Raw genomic sequence first — 24955 nt, 5'->3', positions numbered from 1 at the left:
ATTTGAAATGGTTTAAATGTGTTTGATGAAAAATTATTCCAAAAGCCTTGGAATATAATTTGCTCTGTACATGAGGAAATTTGCAACTACTAAATCTAGAAAATAGCACTTATTCACAACCCTCCTAAACTGCACAGAGAGAGTCCTACCCACTGGTAAATTTTGTAATTCCACATTAGCAGACTCAATTACAATATCCACTGCAAACAGCATATCAGTGCATCATACTTGCAGCAATCAGCTCCCAAAATGGGATATCATGGCCCTGAACTCAACCACACTGAGAAGCAGCACAGCGTTTGAAGAGGAATTACACAGCACATCGTCTTGCATTTCAGCAGAAAAACAGCAAGGGCAGTGGATGGGCTCATGCACTGTTCAGGAATCTGAAAACCCACTATCCAGCCACTCAGCACTCCAGGAGAGTTTGAAATTTCAAAAAAAAAAAAAAACAAAACAAAATGACTGAATGGAATGAGTGACATCCAAGCAAAAGATGCCTCTCTCTTCACTTTCAAATGCTGCTTACTTTTGAGTTAAATGCTTTTATTGATTCTAACCACCTCAGACAAGCTTTACAGCTTGCAATATTCACAAATCCAGCATGAAGGACTGATACAGAAGGCAATGTTCTAGTCCCAAAGAAGATCTTTTATCTAAACTGACTTCCTCTCGTTTAATTGATTTGCTTTGATCATTTCCTTAAGGTTCATGAACAAGACTGAGTTTGGAAAATTTTACCCATTCTCTGCAAAACGTCAGCTGGGGGAAAAAAAATCCAAAAAATTTGTAGTGACAAACACACACACACACACACACACACACACACACACACACACACGCACACACAGTGGAGGGGGGGCTGTGATGGGGGTCGAGAAAGCAGCAGTTCTGACCCCAGCGGGGCTTGGGTGCGCGCTGTCACTTCCTGCTGCTGCAGAGGTGGCCGTCGGTGCCCGGGGGCGAGCGGGGCGCGGCAGTGGTCAGCAGCGGGGTGTGGGTTTGGCTGGGCAGCCCTGCGGTCATCCCTGCCCGGCGGCCGGGGCTGGGGGAGGCCGGGCCGCAGCAGCGGCGGCTCGGGAACAACAAAGTGGGCTGTAAAGCCTCCAGGTGGTGGGTGTATTTGTTGTCCTGTCTGGGAGGTGCGGTGGCTCCCCGGCCCCGGCAGATCCTAGTGCTGCTGTGGACATTAAGAAAAGTCTCTTTTGGCTGATTCCAAAACCAGATAAGGAGCCGCCGAGTCACCAGCTATGTCTAGACACCGGACCTCACAAGTCAAACGGCTTGTTTGGATTAGCCTTGGAGATCTACCGACCTGAACAGCCCTCCTAAAGAAAAGCGACAGTAACACCCTATTTTCCTCTTCCCACTGCCACACGAGGTCTGCCCGGAGATAGAAGTCGAGTTCTGCTTTGGTCGGTGTCACTTATTTCTGGAAAATTTTCTGTCTTGTCTCTTTCCCACAAACACACCTTACCCCTGTTTTGTCTTTCAGAAGAAAACAAAGAAGAAGAGACGCTCCAGAAAAAAAAATCCTGCTTTGCAACCTCCCTCCTTCCTTCCCCTCCTTCTTCCCTCCTGGGCTCCACACAGCCCAGGAAAGAGCCGGAGCTGCAGGTGGTTCGTGCAGCGGCAGCCGCTGCCGGAGCTGCTGCCCCGGTGCTGCCGATCCCGGCGCGGATCTGCCGCGGCAAGGCTGTGCCCTCCTTGTCTCCTTCGTCCTCCCTCCCTGGCCTAGAGAAAGCACTTGTTTGATGCCCTTAGCCGCTGCAAGAAAATTTGGGGAAATTCACACGACACTGCAGCGTGATATAAAAGCAGCATCTCTCGGCTGGAACGCTGAGCAGAGCAGGATCCAGAGCCTGCCCCGAGCTCCCGTACGGGTAGAAGGCTCAGAGAAAAACACCTATTGATTTTATACGCTTTGCTCCTAGCTAATGCGGGCAGATACGTGCACTATGGAAAGATCGGATATACAGGCGAGTTTTCTCCGCTCCCCACCACCACCCCCACCATCCCAGAGCCTGCTTCCTTGGGAACTGGCTTCTCCTCCTGCACTTCACAAGCCCTGGGAGGTGAGGAGTGATCCTCCAGAAGGGCAGGCACACTGGGAGCTGTTAAGTTTATGTTTGTGGCGCCTGAACTCAAACAGTCATTCAGTGGCTTGCTCTGTTATCAAGAAAACAACAATCAGGAACAATCAGTAAACAGGATCTCTTCCCAGCCCCTTTATTAACTACTTACAGCTCCGCTAAAGCACGCAAAGCGCCCAGCAGCAGCATCTCTCACCGTGAAACGCTTTCGGCGTTTCGGGTGTGTAGAGAGGGCCAGGGAAGATCAGTGCCCGTGAAACCCACTCGGCACCAGGACCCTGACCCCTCCCCGGCACGGTCCCGGGCCCTGTGCTGGGGCTGGGGACACTGCGGCCTGAGGTCTGGCATCTCCTGAAGGCCCCCTATTCCTTCCCTGGCATTCGTTCTTAGGTAACCCAACGTGAATTTGTTAATATATGTATGCATACAGATGTATATAAATGCAAACACTTACTGTTGACGTGTTTAACTGATCTCAACTCTGGAATTCACGTACCCGGCTTCTGCGTCACACCACCACGTTGGCTGGGGATGCTGAGAGCTAATTAACCTGGGTACAAATATTGAGATGAGAAGAGTTTGAATATTGATCTCAGTGTGTGCAAACGAAGTCCTCAGAGAAATTATAGCGGGCTTATTTGACACTATTAAGAGTAGCTGCAGCAAGAGCTAAACCGGCGGATCTGGGACTGCTAATCGCCACCCTCGGTCCAGACCGGAAAGAGGAATCATAGCAGAAACCTGACAGAGCACCATCAGGACACGCGTTTCATGAAGAGGCTGCTGCCCAAGCTCAAGAAGTGCTCTACCGAAGACACTAGGAGGATCTACTCGAAAGTTTGTCTTTATTCACTTCGGGGTGGAAAACACTCGAGAGTTTGTGGGGCCTCACAAATGCATGTAATGAAAAAGGGAATCGGAGACCATAAAAGGAAAAAAAAAAAAAAAAAACCAAAAAAAAAAAAAAAAAACCAAACACCAAAACAAACCTCTGAAAATCAGACGAGTGTTGTTTAACCAAAGTTTCGAGGATGGAGGTTCCGGGCTGACCGCGGGTGTGGGGGCCACAGTGGCCGTGGGGATGCAGAGACCCCGGTGTGGCCGCCGCGGGAGCGACCCGACTCTTCCTACCCCGGACAGGGTTGGGGGTCTCAGGCCCTCTGCGGGGGCGCAGGCAGGAGCCTGGCGATGAGTGTGTGTGCAGACACATCCCTGGCGATGGGTGTGTGTGCAGACGCAACCCTGGCGATGGGTGTAGGTGCAGGCACATCCCGAGTGGGCTCCCGGCCCGCAGCTGCAGAGCCGCGGCAGCGCTCCGGCTCCAAAGACGCGCTGCTGCCCTGTGTGTTTGTTCCAAGGTGCAAGACACTGTGCTGGCAGCCCAAGCGTCAATCCCTGCCTGCCGGCGGGCGGCTTATCTCGACGGCTGCCCAGCCGCCCCGAGGGCGCGCCGGGACCGTGGGGCGCCTAGCAGGGCTGGGGGGGCCTTTCCCTCGCAAGGACCGACAGCCCAAAGTCTCCCTCCTGCATGGCCCTCGGAGCCGAAAGGCATTCAGCCGCCCAAGGTCCTCCCCGGGGCGGGGGACAGAGGGGAAGCTCTCAGCAGCCCCCGGCGTGCTGGTTTCTCTCTCTCGGGGTCACCCCCGCCCTGCGTGACCCCGCGTCTCCCCCGTTCCTGCCACCTACGCGTCAGCCTCCCGGCGGGAAGAGGCGAACCTCAAGGGCCCCAGGTTGCCCTGCCCTTACAGGTTTCCAGCGCCTCCCGAGTCGGAGACTCCGTCTCCAAACTCACCCAAGTAAGAGCGACTCCAAGAACTCACAGGTCAGACCACCGGGCAGAAATGATACCCCTTCTCCCTCCCGCCCCCCGAAGCGCCGTACCAATCCTCTGATCCTGCATGAAAACACAAGGGTTACTGATCACACAGTTTAAGGTAGATTTCATATTTATTTAAATATTTATCAAGTACTCAAAAATGTATTACACTTGAGCATACAAAATGAATCCAGTTTCTAATCAGGATAATTGAAATCCTTGTATTAGATTTTAACATTTTTTAATGTTCTCTGTACTGTCGAAATGGTTTGTCTATAGCTGAGCTTGCTCAGAGTGGGCTGAGATGGTGAGGAGGGAAGGAAAAGAAGGTTATGTTAAGAAAACATTGGGGTTTGGAGTAACTGACATGCAAACCAACTTGTCTTTGTCAGACTGAAAATCTCTGTATGTTCCAGTCCATAAGGGTGTTTTAAAGTGAACCTTTGTCTTGTGCTGCCCGCGAGCACTAGGGAGCACTTGGATTGGAGCAAAAACAACCCTTTCCCATTTTTTTTTATTTACTTCTTTCTACTTTTCCCCAAGAAATCGCCCACATTTCTAGCTTTCACCACCCTCTCCCCCGCAAATTAAAAAAGGAAGAAAAGAGGGAGTGAAGAGAGGGAAGTCGACAGAAAATAAGGAACATATTCGTGCAATTTCACAGCAATATCCCCGACAGAAATATCCCCACAACTATTCCTCCTGCAGCATTATTTAATTGTTTTGACAGCAGACATTGATAAATAATGGTCATACTTGACTTGTTAAGCAAAAAGCGTCCCTTTTATCAGGAGCTTATACTTAAAGTACAGGTCACTTCAACAATCTCAACAACGAGGCTTTGGTATACAGCACTTTCTTTTTATTATTTTTTAAAAATAGCAGAACTCAGCAAAAAGCCTGAGCTCTCAGTTCTTTAGATGTCTTAACGTTATGTCTGATCATGCCTAGAGTAATATCACTTTTAAGGGCAAGGGATGGGGTGGGGGAGCAAGAGACTTTCTAACGTTATTGATTGAAAGCTAAGGCATCCAACTAGCCCTGATACAGTTGTTGAAATGGAAATTTACAAGCTGGTCGTTAATACTTGCAATAAAATATCACACTCCTTTTATTCACTAACGACCGGCTTTGCATGCAATATTTTATTTCAGGTATTTTAGCTGCTAACCTGTAAATATTTAAAAGAGGGAACTTTGTTCATTATTTAATGTTAATATTATTATTATTATTATTATTATTATCATTATTATTATTATTTCTATTCCAAACGCTTATCTAGTGAAATAGTCCTGAAGATATAATAATTCTACATATGGCGGTTTTATTTCACATCATATTTAAGGAAAGAAAAAGGACAAAACACATAGTTAGACATATAATTCAAAGACCACGGTACAACCTTTTCTTTTTTTTTTTTCTTTTTTCTTTTTTACTTCAGCAAACAAAAAAAGTCAACTGACATGAAAAGTGGCAAGTCTTCCGATAATAAATAATAAATTACTTTATAATTTTGCAATGCAAGAGCAAACAAAAGGAGTGATTTTTTTTTTCTTTTTACTTGTCCTATTTTCTTTTTTTACTTTTTTTCCTTTTTTTTTTTTTTTTCTAGAGAGTGAGAGATAAAGAGAAAGGAAAGAGAGAAAAACAGTCGTTATAACCAATGACTATACACATCTCTGGGGGAGGGGAAGGTTCTTGGGCAGACACATTTCAAACACAATCCCGAGACGCTTTGTGGCAAAATAGAGGTATACCTTGTTGCAATGTTTTTATAAATTCGCCTTTAAAGAGGAATTCAAAAATCTATTTTTAATCGCATCACACTTAATAGGGGGTGGATCTCAACCAAACAAAATCAAAACCCCGCTACAGGCATGCTAGAAGAGACCCAGGAAAAACCCCTTGTTAAGAATCAACTAAAAACAACATTGCAAACCAATGCAGCTCCACCTTCCTGCAAGGAATCTTTCAGCAATGCAGGGCTGAATCGTCTCTTTCCTGATGATGGAAAACCTACTGGAGCTTCTTTTGGCAAGGCTATCCCCAATATAGAAACAGCACCATTCGGAATGGGAGGGACCGGATAGAAAGTCCCTCTACCTTGGTTTCTCCCTAAGATGTGCAGTCAAATGAAAAGATTTCCTTTTTTTTTTTTTTGAGATCCACGAGTACAAATCCTTTATATTTGGAAAACGTCTTTTTGATACTCCTCTGATAATTGAAAAGCACGGGGTTTGTGGTTCTTTTAAGTATTTTTTTTTCTAGTAAGATCCCATGATTGTCTTCACAGTGTTGCTACCATATTACCTTGTCTTTTCAAATATGACTCCGTTCATCTCATGGAGCAGTTCCTTGCTAGGTTCATTACAGGGTTGTTAAGTATTCTTTCCCCCTAAATTTCGAAGTCCCAACACGTTCACTTTCCCACTCTCTTCAACAGGGGTGAGGGTAAGGGCAGAAACAACAACAATAGACATTTGAATGAATGTTCCTCATGCCTCAATAGGACTGGCTACCATGCTGTTGGGTGTATCTGGCAGCTGAGAGGACATTGATGCTACTTCACTTCCAGTAGAATTGGAACCAGGTCCTCCTTCTGAAAAATTAACCTGCCAAAAAGAAAAAAAAAGAAAAAAAAAAGAAAAAAAAAAGGAAAAAAAAAGAGAGAGAGAGAGAGGAAAAAAAGAAGAAAAATAAGAAAAAGAACTGTTGCTACAACTGTAAAACTCAACGAAAAGTAGCAGGCAAAGAAGAACACAAAAATAAATAGACAAGGCATGCAGCCAATAGGCCTGATAAATCTCCACAGGAGGCTGTGTCACTGCTGGTTGCTCTGTTTAGCTTCCCCATTGACTTCACAGGAACCTTCTTCAGGCCTTTGGCCAAATCACCAAGAAAAAGTAGATTAAAAAAATGGAAAAAAGAAGACTGAAAAAATCAAGCAAATAAACAAACAAACTTATTAATGAGGCCTTCTTCCCTGTCTTGCAAGAGCGGCAATCCCGAGAGGATGTTCTAGTAAATTATGTAGGAGTGCATGTGTTTTCTTGACATGAAACTGAAAGATTACTTCTTTCCCCTTTTGTGCACATACCAAAATAAACCTGGAAGAAGCATCCAGGAGCAGAAGGCATTTGAAACCAGCCATCCGCTTTCATTCCTGATTCAAGGCTGGTGCTATCTCTTCTGAATGAGAGTCTGTTTGATAAAAAAGGTCACGCTATTCCATCTTAATGTGCCCCGCTGCTCCTGTTAGTTTAGGAGTAGTGCCGGGAAAAGGCATGACTTGAAGGGTGGGGCTTTGTTAATCCAGAAGCATTTATTTGGCACCTATTTAGCTGGCCAATTCTGTGATTAAGGCCCTTTCCAGATTAGAGCCGTGTCTTGAACGGCCAATGAATGGTCTGTTCCTTCCACTATTCTTTAATTTAGCTCTTTTCAGGATCACATATTATGTTGAATATATATCAATATTAACTTGTCAATCTAATGGTCTATTTACTTATATATGTATGTGTATTTGGACTATCCATCTTCCATCCTGCCTTTTTTTATTTCCTTTTTTGAACTATTAAGTACAAAACCTCACTGCATCAAAGATTTTTAAATTCTTGTACTTTGTTAAGGCACAGTAAAGTAACCAGAGGAGATAATTTTTTGTATTTTGTCTGATGGACAGCTTGATTAAAGCAGGAAAAGCAGTGGTTGCTTTAGATGTAAGAGGATGCAAATAGCCCTGCTGCTGTGCTACAGTTTCCTGAGCAAGCATAGTGTGCCAGCGAGGGGAACACACTGCAGACTGCTGTTGGGCAAAAGAAAAGGGATTCTGCAGGAGAGCATGGTACTAAACCAAAAAGGTCTGAACACAGTGCTAGATTCAGCTACAAACCTTTGTCTTCCATCACTTGGTGTAAAAAAAAAAAAAAAAACAACAACAAAAAAGCAGAAAAAAAAAAGCCCAACAGATCAAAAAAAGATTTGCATGTTAATTTTTCATAACTGTTATTCTGAATCCCCGAAATACTATACACAATGTACCTTTCTATTTTAAATATCTGGTTTTAACAGACTTAGGCCAGGAAACTGACTTAAGACTGAACTTCTTAACTCACCTTGTTGTGCCTAAGTGTTGTTGGTGATATGGTCCCATATGGGCTGCCAAGTGACATAGGCATAAGGAAGTGAGTTAAGGACAGAATTTCTTCTAAAAGGTCTATTTTGTTTTGGCTTAAGGTAGTTTACTATATGGCTTGAATTTTTCACCTAAATACATACTAGCAATTTCCTCTCCAAAGAACAACACTTAATGTAAGTTATATATGTGTATAGAATAATGTGTATATATAGATACATAAAGTTATATCTTGAAGTACATGCTTAAGACGTGGACTTTGAAATTTTAATTAAGAGGTCGTATTTGTCTGACAAAACAAGGGCTGTGGCTGACACTAATCATGTATTTAAAATTCATCCTACAGCATAAAGGCAAAATCAGCCTGAAAGTGGGGAGGGGTGAATTCTAGAAACTGCTTTCACAGTTATAAGTACAATTAAGTGACATATAAAAAATGTTTTGGTGAAGTGCTTTCAGTTTTCAGGAGTGTGCAAGCTATTATGATAATAAAGGCCTGACCTGAGTCGGGCCTTATCCAAACTCACACTCAACTAAGAAATATCTCTACTGTACACTAAGATCGATTTTGCACCAACCTCTGTGAAATCAATTCAGTTCTTTGCCTTTACAGATGCAGTCGTGTACGCCTTGCAATTTCTGGAAAACCCAGTTAATCTGGATTGCTTGTCTCTCTGAGAGCATCTGACACCTGGAGTGAATCGCCCATTGCTCTGACCCGGGTACCGGCTGGCTCGGGCGGGGAACCGACACTTACTAGTTGCTGAAAAGCAGGTTGGTCTATGTCACTCTGCAATGCGAAGTCACTCAGTACTTTCCAGGGCGGCTGGTAACTCTGCACCTCCACGGGGTTCGCCTGCAAACCGCCGTCATGTCTCTCCGGACTAGCAGCCACCATTGGAGTTCCTGTCATCCCTTGGATATTCTGTAAACAGCCCGGCAAAAGATGTTAATGAGCTTGGTTAGCTTTATTGTGTATAAACGCTGAGTCAATAAACTGCTTTCTATCTTATCTATACGGTCGCTTGTATTTGCTTTGTTAATCTGCTGTGAATGTCTCACTCTATTCTACTCTAGGTCAGCCCGTTTCTACTCGCTGCATTTATCACGGTGGAAGTTTACTTTCTTTCCCTTTAATCCTCCTATTCGTCTCAAGGCATATCCCCTCCGCCCCAAGCTCTCTTGAACATGAGCACTCTGTATCTCGACTGCCAATGGACGTCTCAGGACGAGAAATGGCTAATCCTGTTCCCCTCTGTAGTTCGCGTCCAGTCTGGTTTTGTTTTGCGTGACCTTAGCTGGATCGTATATCCAGCGCGCAGCAAACCTGGGGTACGTCATTAGCGCGCTCTTTCCAAAAAAAAAAAAAAAAAAGCCAAAAAAAAACCAAAAAAACCCCCAGCCCTCTCAGTATGCCCTGTGGTGCAGGCACAGTGTACAACATAACTCCAAGCCTCGACGAATAGATTGTTCAGGCGAGTTAATAACACCGTGTTTTATTGCATTCCAACAGGGTAAAATGAAACTCCTTAAATTCCACTTAATTAGGCAGTCTTATGAATTAATAGTCATTCTCGGGTCAGTCAATATACACAGGGAGAGTAACAGACTCTTCTTCAAGTAGACTTACAACAACAATAAAAAAGAAACAAATTTGGCTTAAAATGGAAACAGATCACTTGTTCTGCTGAACCCAATGCAGGCCGCTAGTTTACATCACCCATGCATATATCTGCAGAAAAGAGTTCTACATTGATATAAGTATATATAAATTAACCTGTAAACACTATGGTAATTCCGAAAAATTTGCATTGCATTTGTCTTTTTCTGCAGTAAGTGCACTGACAAATACACACACTTTGTAGTATACAAAGTGAACTTTGTATACTACAAAGTGTACCCTCTTATTTTATTTTTACTTTTTTTTAACTATTTTTTATTTATGGATTTACTCCTGTTTAAAAACACTGAAGAGGTCAAAGGCATCATTTTCTCCTTAAGAAGCCCTTTACATTTGCAGTATAAGTATTAGACGAGACTGGGTTTATTACATCCCATAAGCTCTGCAGGTCTCATTCATGCTGCAGAGAAGTTAGTCTAAGCTACTGCGTATTCTTAGCCCCACAAATTCTAAGTACGCTTAAGCAGCCTAAGTCGGCTCCTTGCTGTGGTCTGTTTCGATTGCACTGACAGCAGAAACTAAAGGGTGATGGCTAAGTAGTATCGTTTTCTTTGTTTTCAGGGAGATCGCAAAAAATTAACACCATCAGCCCGAGCCCTGCGGCTGTCCGGGCCGGACATACACCAAGCTTTTCTCCTTGGGAATTAAGGCAGACACGGACAGAGGCTGAAGCCACTTACAGTTTTGTCATTGGGTTGCTGCTGCTGAAGTTGCTTCATCATAATGCTCCTTTTTTTGTCCTTGCATCGCTTGTTTTGAAACCAAACCCTGATGACCCTTGGGCTGAGGCCAGTCATTTCTACCAGTTGCTCTTTCATGAGGGCGTCAGGTCTGGGGTTGGCAGCGTAGCAGGTCCTCAAGGTGTGAAGCTGTTTTTCATTAAGGACAGTCCGGACTCGGGTTGTCTTCTCGGGCTGCTTGTGGACGTGGGGCCGCAGAGCTGGCTGTCTGGCAGAGATAGGTTCTGCTGTAAGGGAAGGGGAAGGGAGGAACAGGATCCCCATGAGTAGGAAGCAGGGAGTCCGCAGAGACTATGAATCTAAGCTGGTGGGACAGGGGAAGGTGGCGGGCAGGGGGGCGGGCGATGAACCCTCTTTCAAAGGCCATTCAAGCACTCAGATCTATCGGAGCTGCTGCAGCCTCCTCTGCTTTATGCACTGGTGGAGTGACTGACATTTCTGACTCCACAGACAATTAATTTGCAAAAACAAACCACCCCCCTAAAACCCCTAATGACAGAAGCTTGAACCTGTATGAAACTTGACAGGGGAGGGCAAGTTAGCTAAGGTGTATGTGCGCTCGAAAAGGCGCAGGAGGGTTCTATATATTTATTTCCCGACAAATCACCCAAACAAAATTTTGGCCCGAAAATTAATGAAAGAATACTTAAATTAATCATAATTGGGGTCTGCTTCTTGTATAGTGAACCTAGCTCATTTTAGCCAGAAGCAGCGATAACGTGCAACAGCTCCCTGCACTTTGACGCTTCCAAACCAGAGCAAAACAAGCCAAATCCTCTTCACCATGCCAATGGAAAAAAAGCCCTGTGAGAGCTCCGTATCTCAAAGCACGGGAGATGGGGTTTATCTTAAAAAGTAGAGGTGGTAGGCGCATTTGCTTATAGTTGGGATGAATAATTTAAAAATATCTATCTAGTGCTTTTAAAAGGAGAGCAAGCCCACCAACTCGAAGAAACTGCCAAGAAATGCAGAACTACAGATGGCATCGCATCAAGAGCTCTAAGTGTTCCTGTTGATCTGCTATTCTTCTGTGCGTTGTGTAGCTGTAGCTATTATGTGTAATCTGACTCAGTCGAGGGAAAAATAAAAACAGTATTTGTTTTTGGTTTTTTTTTTCCTAAAACTGTTTAGCTAACAGTCAGAAGTGCTCGCTTTTGTACAGTCGAGTTCCGACTTTTCTAATTGTAACAATACATCAGCAAATGCGATGACGACAATACGAAGGCTTCCAATCTTATCAGTATTGTACCTGCCGACACACTAAGCCTTTCGGAGACATGGCACAAGCACGATATAGGGAGCACAGTCTCTCTAGAATTCTGCTCTGACCAGTTACGGGATTATTTCTCCCTATATATAGATTTGTCACCTGAAAGCAGGTCAGAAGAGGAAAATGAACCCGTTTTAGAATAGCTGCATTCACAAATAACTTTCCGAGTCACAGTCACTTGCATAGCAAAAAGGCCGGCCACACTTGTATTGTCCAGCCTAGTCAGCCTTTAGAGACGTGTCCCTTCCTAAAGCTAAGGGTCTCTGAGTGTCTGACGTACCCGTCGAGAACTGGAAGTGTGAATGAAGTTGTAAGGTGGGGCGACTCTGAAGTTACAAGGCTGAGTTTTGAGATGAAATTCTCATCAAATTACATGAAACGTTTCAAGAAGGCAAGAGTCACTTTAAAAGGCAATTACAGAAGATTAGCTTGTTGACAGTTTTAAATTACAGCCTAAGCGCCAGCCTGTAGTTATGAAGTCTATCTCTTTTCAGACCCTACTTCCTCCAGCGCTCAGAACAGCTTCTCCGCTCGCTCCTGAGGCAGCGGAGGGGTCTGAAAGCTCAGACCTGCTCTCCGCAGCGGCTCGTCCCTCTCCGGCTCAGGCTCAGGGCTGTCCCGGGCTCGGGGAGGGTGGTGGCGGAGTCCCGCGCTCGGTGCGCGGCGGGGGCAGGAGGAGGGCAGGCTGGCGGGCGGGGCGCGGCCCCTCCGCAGGTGTTCCGCCCCACGCCTCCGCGGCCGCGGGCGTTCCCCGCGGCAGCCGGACCCGCAGCAGCCCCGAGCGTGGGGCGCGCCTCCGCCGCCGCCTCTCCGCGGGCGCGCACGCTCAGGCCCGGCTCTCCACGGAGGCGCGGGACCCGCTGGGACCATGGGGCTCTCCCCGCCGCCCGAAGGGGGACCTGGCATCGCCAAACACCGCGGGTTTCCGCGGCGCCGGGCGCGGGCGGTACCTGCCATCTGCAGCGGCCGAGCGGGATGCAGGGGGCTGAGAGGGTCCCCGCCGCCCAGGCTGGCCCTCTCCACCACGTCGTGGTCCGCCCGGCAGAAGAGGCCGTCCTCCCGCAGTGCGAATTCATCGCCGGGGATGAGCTGGCGGCTGCAGGCCACGCAGCGAAAACACTCGATGTGGTACACCTTGGCGCGGGCGCGCATCACGAAGTCATTCTTGCTGAAGCCGATGCTGCATTTGGCGCACTTGATGCCGTATAACCTGAGCAGGGCCCAGCCCAGAAAGAAGGAGAAGGGAGGGAAGCAGGGAGAGCACGGGAGGGGGAAGGGGGAGGGCAGGGAAGGGGCGGGGGGGGAGGGGGGGAGAAAGGAAAGGGAAAAAGAAAGAGGTTTTCACTCCCGCTCGTGGGCAGCCCCTGGCCCCGCGTAGACGCGCCACACGCAACCCACTGCTTTAAAAAGCATGGAAAATACAGAAGCCAGAAGAGGAAAGGAACAAGCCGAATTCACTCTCAGTCGGTGCCCTGATCCCCGTGCCATAAAAGGCGGAGTGCCACAAACACACCGATGAAAGAGGAGAGTTGGGAGGCAGAGGTGTAGGAAGAAACAAAAAGCTGGCCCCGTTTCTTCCCAAGGATATCCAACCTCTCCCTTTTGCCCCAGCACTCCGGGTGCTGCAGGAGTGGGGCCATCCCTGCCCTCTCCTTGCCTCCTCACCTGATCTAGCCTGGCCTGGGTCTGAACTAGACTACCCAGGCACACCAGGGAAAGGCGAGACTGCCGAAGCTGCCATCCGAGACACAAACGTGCCAGCTTCACCAAATTGTAATACTTTTTCGCGCGGAACCCACTCAAGACTTGTGCCGCTTTATGCGTGTGCGGGCTGCCGTCAACTCAGCGCCGGCTCTCTTCCCCTGGGCTCCTCTCACCAGCTTAATTTAATACAACAATATAAGCATAACACACATGCCTCCTCAAGCTTGCATGTATAGTAGCGTAAATCCTCTCTCCCGCCCCCAACAAAAAGGCAGTTTCGGTGCTCTGACTCTGCAGCTTGTCTCTACCTCAGCGTCCCTGCCCCGTCTCTCCTCCTCCTGACGCTCCCACCTTGAGCCGGGGCTCAAACGCTCCGGTAGGAATGGGAGGGCAACCTCTCGCTGACAGCCCCACAAAACAAATTATGATTTTCTGGAGTGGGTGGCGGGCTCCTCGTCTCCCATGGAAGAGAGGACGACAGCTCACCCGCCAGTAGACAAACATAAGAAAATGCTCCAACTCGGATGTCGTACTGCACACTCTCTCGTCTCCCACAGGGTGCTTATTAGCCAGAAGTCCTTGATATGGTTAAAATTAACATCTTGCCACATATGTACGGGTACATGCGCTGAAAAATGTGCTGGTACATAAACTGTGAAAACTGTTCCTAAAACTGAGCTACTATTTATCTTCACCATTTTCCTCACCAGTATACTTCCTTAGAGATACAGTCTGTAACGTATGCTTGTGAGTATACACTTCTTTAGCTCTTATGGCTATAGAAGTGTACTAATCCTATATTCAGAACTACATATACCCGAATTACACAGTTTTGAGAAGGAGAAAAAAAAAAAAAAAAACAAAACAAAACGTCTGAACAGCAAAAGAACAGAGTGATCGTAAAGTAGGTGCATTCATAGGTACAAAAGTTGCGCAGTGGTTGCCCACAGGTTTGACACATAGAGGTTGGCTCATGGTCTAATTCAAAGCCATCTTGCATGTAATGTACTTTTTCCTTTTTAAATTGTAGCAAATTAAATGTATTCCGTATGAATTTAAAAGAGCTGATTTTTTTTTTCTGCTCAAATTTCTTTTGCTTAGTTCTATAAGAAGGTAAGTGAACACATTTTGGTCCATATGTTTTCCTTTCATTTGGATTTGGAGAAAGGACAACATTTAAGAGAACAGTTCCAGCATTCTTTAAAAAGTAAAGAATTTAAAAAAAAAAGCTCTGGTTTTCGCCATTTTAGAACTTGGAGAATAATCTCACAATGGCTTGAAGGAATGGACTGCTTATAAATTGTGCAGAGATAAGAGAGAAGGAAGGACTCGAGGGTTTTATTTCAATTCAGAATTATACAGAAATCAGAAGATATCTTATGTGGCTAGGTGATTTGCTTCCAAAACTTTCTGCAGAAAAAAAAAATTGTTCATACCTCAGTGTCACACAAACTTATGATTTGGCAAACCCAGTAGGCGACACTGAAACGGATCAGCATGACCCAGGAGTACAAATAATAAACACACTCGAAATTCCTGCTTTGGTTTCTCTATAGTGTCAGCATTGGCAACTCTCACATTTTATCAGTTACCAGATTTTAATGTGAGGAAGGAAGCGGTTCCATTATCTAAATATACCCAATTGTTCGCGAACAGATGATGGGCAATTTGATCTGCTCTGTCTAATTCATCAGTACAGATAAGATAAGAAAGAAAAGCCAGTCAGATATCACCAAAGGGGTTAATATTTAAAAAAGATTAAATGTCAGTTATTTTAGTTAAGAAACCTTTCGGTCGAGGTTTTAACGTCCCCATAAAAGGATCTTCCAGTCCGAAGGAAATTTGGGGTTTGGTTTTGTTTTCTTTTTGTTTTTTGTTTTTGATAGGCCTAGTTTAAGAAAGGTTTTCTTTAACTTTTTAATTTTTTTTCCTACCCGTGTATTTATGTTTACGGCATACATGCTTGAAGTGCCTTTCTTTTGAATGCCACTATGCCTTTGCAGAAACAGAGATGCATTTCTCAGGTCGTCTTATAAAGTTATCTGTTCCGTGTTGCTCATAGTAACTACACTATTGAAAATATCATTCGTTATCTACGATTCTCCCCTTGGTTAGAATCACAGGATGCATTGCCAAAGTCCTCTGAAAGGTCCTACACGGTCCCCAACCTAGTTCTAGTAATACAGATATATGCATTTGAAAAGAAGAAATAAAAAAACTTCGCTACTAACTTTTTTTCATGGGAAAACACATAAAGACATACCAATTATCTTTTACCCGCTTCCTCACAGTTTTCCCTCTTAATTCCTCCGTCAAATTTGTAAAGTTAAAAAGAAAAATAAAATCTCACCGAACAATTAAACAACGTAAATGGCGTACCTGATATAATCTCTTTTACAGTAGGTTTTGCCATCCCTAACAAAGCACGTACAGGTCTCGTCCAAATACTGATTACACTCTGCACACTTCAAACACGCCGCATGCCATTCCAAATCCGGAGAAACCCTCAGAATATACTGATCGTGAATTTGATTGCCGCAACCAACACATAGGGAAATCAGACGTTTTTCTGAAATGAAAATAAATACATGATTGACTAACCGTTTACTCTCCTACAGAGATAAACACACTTTTAATGTAATTCCCTTATAAAGCGTATTGTGGGAGCGTTGTTTGGTTTCTGCCTTTTTTGTTTGTTTGTATATTTGGGGGGGGGGGTGTTGGTTTGGGTTTTGAGGTTGTTTTTTTTAAAGAATATTACACTTTTGGATGGTAATTGTAGTGTGCCATCAAAACCTTGCCTCGCTTAGAAAGGAGGGGGAACATATGTTAAAAATGCAAATGTGAAGAATCTTTGGGGTGAAGGTCCTAATTTCAAAAACCTTGCACGGAATCAAAACTCCAAACTCCCACGTTGTTCAATTTTTATTTTATTGTTGACTTGTTTGAACGCCCTGCCTTACGAGGAGAGTACCTATGTGTTTCATTTCGTATTTTAAGAGGCTCTGACTGGAAAAGATGAAGCATGGTGGGGTGCACTTCCCACTGAGCCCTTTCCCTCAGAAGAAGGGAATCGAGGCTTCTAGCAAGAACAAGCATCATTACGGTTGTCACTTGCTCTCTTTTGCAAGTCTAATGCTAATATTCCTAGACCGACTAGGTGCTGGATAGTCAGACAGCCTCACTGCAGTCTATCACGAGAAGAATTTAAGGCTCCGTGGTTGGAGATCCCATCAAAATCCTGTCTGCTCCCCAAACTTTAAAAGAGAGTAGGACCCCAGGCTGTTAACATATAAGGCTACGACAGAGCAAGCATGCAGGCATGGTAACAAAGGCACCTTCTCTACCATTCAAATGAAGTTCATCACTTTAGCAGTTCGTCTGCCTGAGACGATTACAATAGACAGCACATTTATTCCAACAACGGTAAAGATTCCGCCTTACTTTTTGGTGGGTCTCCCATGTCTCCCATATCTGTAAGAGGGTGTAATGTCCACAGTGAAATGGTGTACGGTTTCGTTTTAAGACCCCAAAGTAGGTTTGAAAGCTGTCGCTAAAAACAAGAATAATAATAATAATAAAAAAATAGAAGTATTAACAGAGGCAAAAAAAAAAAAAAAAGGAAAAAATCGAAATCGGAAAAAAAAGGGAAAAAAAAAGAAAATGGTACAAAACACCACCGGCGTGGGAGACACTGTCAGGGCTGCGGAGAGAGAAGGGGACGCGCGGTGAGGCGCGGTGCGGGGCGCGGCGCCGGGGGCGCGGCGGGATCCGTCCACGCGTAGCGGCGCGGGAGCGGTGCGGAGCAGTGGCGGCGGAGGAGCGGCGCGGCGGAGGCGCGGTGCGGCGTGCGGTGTGCGGTGCCGGGTGCGGTGCGGAGGCGCGGCGGTGCCGGACTGGGCGCTGGCGGCGCGGGCACTCGCCTCGCCCTTATCTCTTACTCAAACTTCTCTGCTCCAACTCAGCCCGCTCGCCATTGGCGCGACGTCACGCGCGGGCACGTCACGCCCGCGCACGGCCATTGGCTGCGGGCCGCGCGGCGCAGCTGCCCCATTATCATATTTCAGCGTCTGGCGGCGCGGCCGCCCGGCTCGGGTTCGCGCGGCCAACTTTTCCTCGCTCCTTATTTGTATTTCCCTTTATACTTTCGGCTTGTCGCTCTCCTCCATAGCCGTCGCTTATCTCCCGTCACACCTTTCATTTTCCTTCCCGGCCCCCGCTCGGGCTCCTATACCCCTTCCCCCGTCCGGGCTTGCTGCGCCACATGCACTGTTTCTATATGGATATTTACATATACATATATTTATATATGTACATGCATATACGTATACATATACCTATGTCTATATTTGTGTGGCTATGTATGTATATATATATATATATATATATATGCAATTTTTTTGGTGGTGGTGGTGTTAATCCAAGTGTTTTCCTCTGGAGCGTTTATCTTTCCCCGGCGGGTGCCACGCTCTGCTTTGCCCAGGTGGAGATGCCCCTGAAGAGGGAGGGTAGGGCGGGCTGGCTGAGCACGACCCCAGCCACGAGATGGGACTGTTTACTTTTCTCCTCCAGCCTCTTTCTCTTAAATTCATGGATAAAATCTTCAATATTTCTGTTAAACACAAGATCGAAGAAGGTACAAATATTTACCTTAAATTGTCTCTCAAGAACGTCTGCCTTTCTCCAACAAAGAGAATCCCTTAAAGTTCTTATTACTAAAAAAAGGGGGGGAAAATACGAAAAAAATAAGGGGGAAAAAAAAAGAAAAGAAAGGAAAAAAGGGGGAGGGGGTGGGGAGAAGACGCGGATTTGCTGTCGGAGCGGACCTGCGGCGCTGCTCCCTGGAGGCGATGTGGGGAGTCCTCACCCGAGAGCCGCGGCCAGGAGAGGTGCCGTGCGCTGTCCGCGCCTTCGTCTGCGTAGCGGCGCACGGCGCCCCTCGGATTCCAGAAGGCAGTCCTCTGAAAGTTTCCCAAACTGGACAAAACGCATCTTAGACAGGGGCACTGATTTCATTGTGCGTGTGTTTTTCAAAGGGCAGATTCCACTTGGGCTACTCGGTGCCCGTCCTTTAGTCTGTGCAGAACCGTACCCGAGCACGACTGCCCCATGCTTTTGCGACACCCCCCTCTCCACACCCTGATTAAAACGTTCCCTTTGAGTTTGTTTAGATCCCATTTTTGTCTTCTGTTCCATATGGGCTATTATACCGCCCTCATCAACGTAGGGTAGAAGTGCCCTCCAATCACTGTTCATCAGGAAAATATACTTGTTTTCAATGTCCCATGTTTGTAAGAGGCAACCGAGTTTGGGTCTAAGAGAGGCAAAGCCATATTCATGCAGAATAATTTTCCACAGGGAAGTCTGATTGCGATGAAACAGCCAAGAAATAGTTCTGAAACTCACATATGCTGCTGAGAGAGCTACTAGTCAATGGACCATCTTGCATTTCTAACTTACTTTGCAAGATGTTTTTCTTTTCGAAGCTGAGGGAGCAAACACACCCTCCAGGTTTATTTCAAACAAGAAGCGGGACCCAGTGTTGCCGCTTGCGGAGATAACTAAACTACCCTGAAATGATCTCGAGATAGTGTCAGGAGGTAAAGATATGGTTGTAAACACGCGCACACAGTTAATTTACATATACGACGTTTAAATAAACGGTGTGATATGCAACTCTTCTGGATGATCACTTCCACACCCAAGAAACTGGAGGTATACAGATATGTGGGGGTGGTTATGTACATGGGTATATATAAAATATTATGTATACGTGTAACTATGATTACTTAGGCATCTATGTATCAGAGTAGTAGCTAATTCTCTGTGTTACTTGAGTAAAGCAAAAAGCTGCTTGAAAGACTTCTGAGCCGGGCAGCTTCGGACAGTCCGGCACAAGTTTGGGGCAGACCGCCAGTAATAGCCTGCAAAATCACTGAAATCCCCAGCTGCAGGGTCGTCCCTGCACCGCTCGTCCGGCCCGGGGAGCGCGGCGGCGCCCGGTTTCTGCTCGTGTCCCTGCCGGCCCTGCCGCTGCCGGCGGGGCTGGTGCGGTGCGGGGCCGGTGCTGTGCGGGGCCGGTGCTGTGCGGGGCTGGTGCGGTGCGGGGCTGGCGCGGTGCGGGGCTGGCGCGGTGCGCGGTGCGGGGCTGGCGCGGTGCGGGGCTGGCGCGGTGCGGGGCCGGTGCTGTGCGGGGCTGGTGCGGTGCGGGGCTGGTGCGGTGCGGGGCTGGCGCGGTGCGCGGTGCGGGGCTGGCGCGGTGCGGGGCTGGCGCGGTGCGCGGTGCGGGGCTGGCGCGGTGCGGGGCTGGCGCGGAGCGCTCCGCGGGGCAGCGCGGTGCCCGGCCGGCCTCCCGCCGCTCGGGGCGCGCAGGCTGCGCGGCGACCTCTGCTGGCTGCGGAGCGAGAGAGCGCGGCCCCGCGCGGCGGCCGCGGGCGCGTCTCGGACCTTTTGTGTCCTTCCTCCTGGTGTGCTGCAAATGCCATCCTCTACCCCTCCCCGAGGGGCACGCAGGGGCCTCCTTCCGTCCCCCACCCCACCACCTCCCCCCGGGGTGACCTCGCTTGCTGCGAGCTGGAAAAACGTCCGAGTAATTAAAAAAAAAATCACCCAGTGGCTAAGAAAAAGAAAATTCCAGGATTTTATGAGACTCGAAGAGAGAAGGTGTTTTCCCGTACTGCATTCTAGGCATTTTTTCCCGTCTTAGATGTTTGTATATACATTAAAAAAATGACCTGTTTAAAGTACAGCTCCTCCCAGATTTGAAATAACACATCTTATATGAAATAACACACCGCTAGACCCTTGATTGAAAATAATTCAATCTGATTGTAATTGTATTAACCCCCAACGCCTAACTTTTGGTTTAACTACTACTTCTGGGAGAGGTGACGGCGTTTTAAGCTTGATCGTTGCAAATGATGTGCAATAAGAGAGAAACCTGTCTCCGCCCCGCAAACCAGGATTGGGAAAAAAGGAGGGCTTTGATCAAGGGTTTTTTTCCCCTCCCATGCCACTGATTTGCTTACTGTGTATTCGATTTGCGTTACCAGTAAGGCGAAGCTCTATATTTAGCCGGCATCAGAATCAGGTTTAAGGGAGTGGAATAATGAGTGAAATGCCAGTTTCAATGAATAAGATATTTAGAGGAAAACCCTGGTGAAGAATGGGAAGACGTAAACCGAGATTTGTACATATATGAGACGCTTCCGAAAATACATGTTTTTTCCCTCCCCTCTATCGTATTTATTTACTTTTGGGATGGGGGCTGGGAAAGTCTGCTAAAAGTCGGTGACTCTGCACAGAAATCAATAGCTTTCATCACGTTGAGGGGCTCAAATGAGATTATAGGCATCCGAGGGAAGGGAACGGGGGCAAAAAAAACAACAAAAAAAATCAGCTAAATCACCTTTGGGAAATGATTAAGGAGGTGTTGCTGGTTTCGGAAGAGAGGACGTGGGTTCTCTAGGGGCTGGAGAGAAGGGTGAGATGCCCTTGCTGAGGCAGCACCGGGCTGCGGCGGCCGTGCGCAGGGGTAGCCAGGGCTCCTTGGCCGCCCCTCCGGGGCTTGTCACGTTCAGCGTCCCGGGGTTCAGAAGAAGGGACTTGGCCGCAGGACACAGGGAATCCCCCATTCCGGTCGGAAGAGCTATTTTTGTCCCACAGTACGGCGGTGGCTCAGCGCAGCCTCGCCAATCGGGCACGCAGAAAGTCTCCTTGAGTCTGCTCCGGTTTAAAACTTGAGGAGCTTTGGACCAAAAAGATGCTTTGCAAGAAGTGTCTGGAATTGTGGTTCCCAGAGGTTCAGATTTCCCCTCGCTGTCTTGCGGAACGTGGTGAGGAGCCCGTGCTGTGGATGTGCCGAGAGGGGAAGAGGTTTCGCACAAGGCTGAAACTGGAAACAGCTCAGCGGGGAAATCAATCACGAAATGAATTAGCTGCTCCGGGGTGTAGGCTTTGACTCATCTAGAGGTGTGCGATCTTTAATCTTCAAGTCTTAGCTACTGCATGTGAGGGAGAAGTGTACCATAATAGCACTAAATCTATCAAAACAGAAGAAAACCTGTCAGTGGGCTTCTTATGCACGCCCAGGAAACCCTCCTGACTTTTAATAATACAATCAAGCTTATTAAATCCCGCTACTGATTAATTAAAAAAAATTTTAAAAGGAAGAAAATAAAAGAAAAGCAGAACGCAGCCATCCTTTCCCTCCTAAAGCCTTTCTCGGAGTTCAGGAAGACTCGGAGCGTCTCCTCAGGACTGACCGGCATCACCGCAGCCGCTTTTTTATCCAGCCAGAAGTGGACACGCTGGCATGGGTAGCCTAGGTAGGGGAGTAAGGTCTTTGGCAGGTGGGGAAAATAAATCCCTGCCAAATTCTGGGGAGAGGAAGGTCCCCAAAAGATGTTAAGGAGGTATCAGAGAGCGAGTCTGGCCGAGGCATGGAAAAGCCCAGTTTCTCGTCAGCCGAGTGCTGCCTGGCGTTAGCGCCGGCAGCCCCGGACGCACATGGGGAGCGAGGCACTTTGGGGATGTTTATTGCTTTAAACTTTCCCCTTTGTTATCTTCCCAGTGTCAGGAAGTGTTCGAGGACAGGAAATACAGCGGCAATTTTGTCTCCGGGGTGAACAGAAATCTCAAGGCAGCGAGGGAGTTTCAGGCCCACTTTCAAGTCCCGGCTCTGATGGGGGTCCCACCAGGGTGATCGGGCCCTTTCGCTCCCCTCGCCGGCCAGGGGGTCGCAGTGGGCGGTGGGGAGGAGGCAGCGACCCGAGCCCGGCCCTGCGCCGGTCCCAAAGGGCGCCCGTCCCACATCAAGGATCAAAACCGGCAGGAGAGAGGGGATGCCAGCAGGGGAATAACCCTGTCCCTCACGAGTCTATCCTGCCATAATGTGCGTAGGGGACACCCAAATTCTACCCCGTCGTAAACAGGATGATTCCCTTGGGAAATTTCCCTCTCTGAAATAGCCCCAACCAGCATCCCGCCTTAATACTGGTACAATGGTCGCTTCTTCACGTCCCAGGAAAACAGCTCACAACCCCGTCTCTGGAATGTGGCTTTGGAAAGGAAAAAATCCCGAAACACCACCCTCCCCCCATCTAAAAAATTAATAACGTCGTCCTCATCAGCGGCAGTAACCATAGCACGGCAGCAGAGCCGCAGCCGAGGCGGGCGCAGGGCGCCGGCGCTGCCGGGGCCCGCGGCCGCCGCCAAGGCTGCGGGGGCGGGAGGGAGGGAGGCAGAGAGGCAGGGAGGGATGGAGGGATGGAGGGATGGAGGGAGGACTGCCCGCCCTCGGCACGCCGGGACCGGCCGGAGGGCGCTGGGTGCCCGGCACATCTCGCCGGGCCGGGACGCAGCTCCGCGGGGCTGTACGGGCCGCCCGCCCGCGGCCGAGGCCACCGGGGAGCCGCCAGCCCGCCCGGTGCCGGCGGAACCGGCTGCTGCTGCCCAAGGAACTGGTGCTGGGAGCGAAGAGCCTTCCCTCGGGCGCGGTGGGTCCGCCGGTGCCGGCCTCGGCCCTGCCCCGCTCCGGCAGCGGCTGCAGCGCCTCGCCAACTCCGAATTGCGCCGTGCGGAGGAAGGCGCTGCCCGGTTGTCGTTCCGAGAGTCTCGCTTTCCTCCCCTGCGCCTCGCTGACCTTCGCAACGGGGTTTCAGGCGATAAAAAAAGACAACAAAGCAAAACCACCAAGCAAAAAGCCAAAACCACGCACACGCACACACACAAAAAAAAAAAAAAAAATCCCCAAAAAAACTTGACGGAAAAAACCACCCACCCCAAAGAAAAAAACAAAAAACAAAAAACAAAAACAACCAAAAAACCCAGCTAGACTCAAACATCGGCAGCGAACACCAAACAAATGAAGGAATATAACAACTAGAAGACACTAAGTTTCACAATTAGTCTTGTCTGATGGGCAGCGATCTACTTTAGACGCAACAGAGGATCTACCACCCATCTTTGTTCACTATAAGGTGTATTTATTGCTTCTTAAATGAACATAAGAAAATTGACAACTGCAACCAAAACTGAAAAATCTTCTATGCGTTTTAAAATCAAACACAGAGTTATCTGCATGGAAGTTAAAGAGGCTAGGTTAATCAGCTGAGGTGAGTCAATACATGTAAACAAAAAACTATGTCCAGTAAAATTAGGTATCACTGCTTAGATCCTTCAAATAAATCTGGTAAAATTAACAGAGAAGCAGTAGGGACATCCAAAAAGGACACCAAGTCCAAAGAGGGAAAAGTTAGAATTCATTCATCCAAAGACAAGAACATTTTGGCAGACTATCTCAGCCACATACAGTTTATTATACTTCTGAGGAGGAGAGGTTGCCTCACTGCAAAAGGAAAAAATAAAAACAAAATCAAAACAAAAACCACTGAAAAGGATTTGCATAGTGCTAACACTGCAACTTTCAAAACTGCAGGCACAAACTTGTTAAAGTGGCTACGTACAAAATACGAGAATCCTAAGTGAAAGGTAGTGCAACCAGAATGTTAGTGGGATGAATTAAAGATGGACTGTGACCCTTTGTACAATATTTTTCATGCATGAAGGCAAAAGCAGGGTCTGTGGAGGTGAGTTTTTATGTGTTGTCCACTGTTCAGTGGTCTCTCTTTTGAACAGGGGCAAATAAAAGCCATCAATAAATAATAACTCTTACATTAGGAACAAGCATGCACAATATACTTGTGGCTTAGCATTTTTTTCCTGCTAATGGGACATGTGCCATCCATTATGTACGAAGATGAAAGGCATATCATACAATATGGTGGTATTGGGTGTTATGTGTATGTAGATAGAAAGCAAGTCAGAGTATTAATGCAATAGGTACCACCAGTACATGTGTTACATGTTTGTGTCATTCATCTGGAGCATATAATCATTATTAAAGCTACTTGTGGTTTCCTTTGTATTTCTCAGGATCTCGTATTCCATCCCAGCTCATGACAAGAAATGTACCATGACTAAGTGTAGCAAGAGCTTGAGATGCTTGTCAGCGTTTGTTCTCTTCCTCTGTAAGGTGTGTATTTCTGGCTGTATGGTTAGCTGTATCCACATATTGTGACTTTTCCAACTGTGTTGCACACAGCTTCAGTTTCCCTGGGTAAACAAACATGTACAGGGTGAACTCAGCATCTGAAGATCCTGCAGTGCAATGTGTGCTTTAACAGTTTCACTGCCAAAAACACATGTGGCAGATAAGGAATTTTTAAATGGTATCAATTTCCTATCTACGTATATAATGTATTTGAACTGCAGGTCAGGGGAAATTTGATGTCTTTAGGACAGTTTTTCAGTTTGCCTGTAGGTTGTCTGGGGTGCACTGGTCCACTCAGTTTCATGACATGTTGGAAAAGAAAGCAAAACTGGAGAAGGCAGGCCAGTAAAAGTGTTCTAACCTTGGGACTGTACTCAACATGTACTCTGGGCAACACTGCAAGTGCCATCAGTAAAGAGGTGGTGTCATTCCCACTCTTGTCAGCGGTACTAAAATGAATAGA

At 47.1% G+C, this 24955-nt stretch overlaps 1 protein-coding gene and 1 long non-coding RNA gene across 3 annotated transcripts in view; both read right to left on the bottom strand.

The window, feature by feature from the left end:
- The window catches only part of LOC118699565 (uncharacterized), a 194666-nt gene extending 190746 nt beyond the window's left edge, over positions 1 to 3920 (bottom strand). Inside the window, exons 1-2 of the long non-coding RNA XR_004982098.2 lie at positions 3886 to 3920; positions 2548 to 2643 (exon numbers count right to left, since the gene is read on the bottom strand). This is a non-coding gene — a long non-coding RNA (uncharacterized LOC118699565). The remainder of the gene's footprint in view (positions 1 to 2547; positions 2644 to 3885) is intronic.
- Positions 3921 to 4021: 101 nt separating this feature from the next.
- Positions 4022 to 17249, bottom strand: ISL1 (ISL LIM homeobox 1). 2 transcript variants are annotated; one of them, XM_036403896.2, is made up of 7 exons: positions 17120 to 17249; positions 16884 to 16992; positions 15819 to 16008; positions 12686 to 12945; positions 10406 to 10692; positions 8802 to 8969; positions 4022 to 6521 (listed from the first exon to the last, which is right to left on the bottom strand). In XM_036403896.2, the coding sequence occupies exons 2-7, from the start codon at positions 16909 to 16911 to the stop codon at positions 6405 to 6407; spliced, it is 1050 nt and encodes a 349-aa protein (XP_036259789.1). In that variant the 5' UTR covers positions 16912 to 16992; positions 17120 to 17249; the 3' UTR covers positions 4022 to 6404. The 2 variants fall into 2 exon arrangements, with proteins under 2 accessions (XP_036259789.1, XP_036259790.1); XM_036403897.2 differs by having other exon boundaries at positions 10406 to 10689.
- Positions 17250 to 24955: the final 7706 nt, after the last annotated feature.

The sequence above is a fragment of the Molothrus ater genome, chromosome Z (genome assembly GCF_012460135.2).
Source record: "Molothrus ater isolate BHLD 08-10-18 breed brown headed cowbird chromosome Z, BPBGC_Mater_1.1, whole genome shotgun sequence".
NCBI lineage: Eukaryota > Metazoa > Chordata > Aves > Passeriformes > Icteridae > Molothrus > Molothrus ater.
Note: the sequence above shows the minus strand (reverse complement) of the source record. Positions and strands in the feature narration are given on the sequence as shown.

What these genes read in the sequence shown, in the direction of transcription:
- ISL1 (XM_036403896.2), bottom strand. Translation starts at nt 16,911, where the DNA reads ATGGGAGACATGGGAGACCCACCAAAAA. An exon ending in TGTAAAAGAGATTATATCAG is followed by an intron (nt 12,946 to 15,818) that starts GTACGCCATTTA and finishes GGCCCTGCTCAG; the next exon opens with GTTATACGGCATCAAGTGCG. An exon ending in AGCAACCCAATGACAAAACT is followed by an intron (nt 8,970 to 10,405) that starts GTAAGTGGCTTC and finishes GGCTGTTTACAG; the next exon opens with AATATCCAAGGGATGACAGG.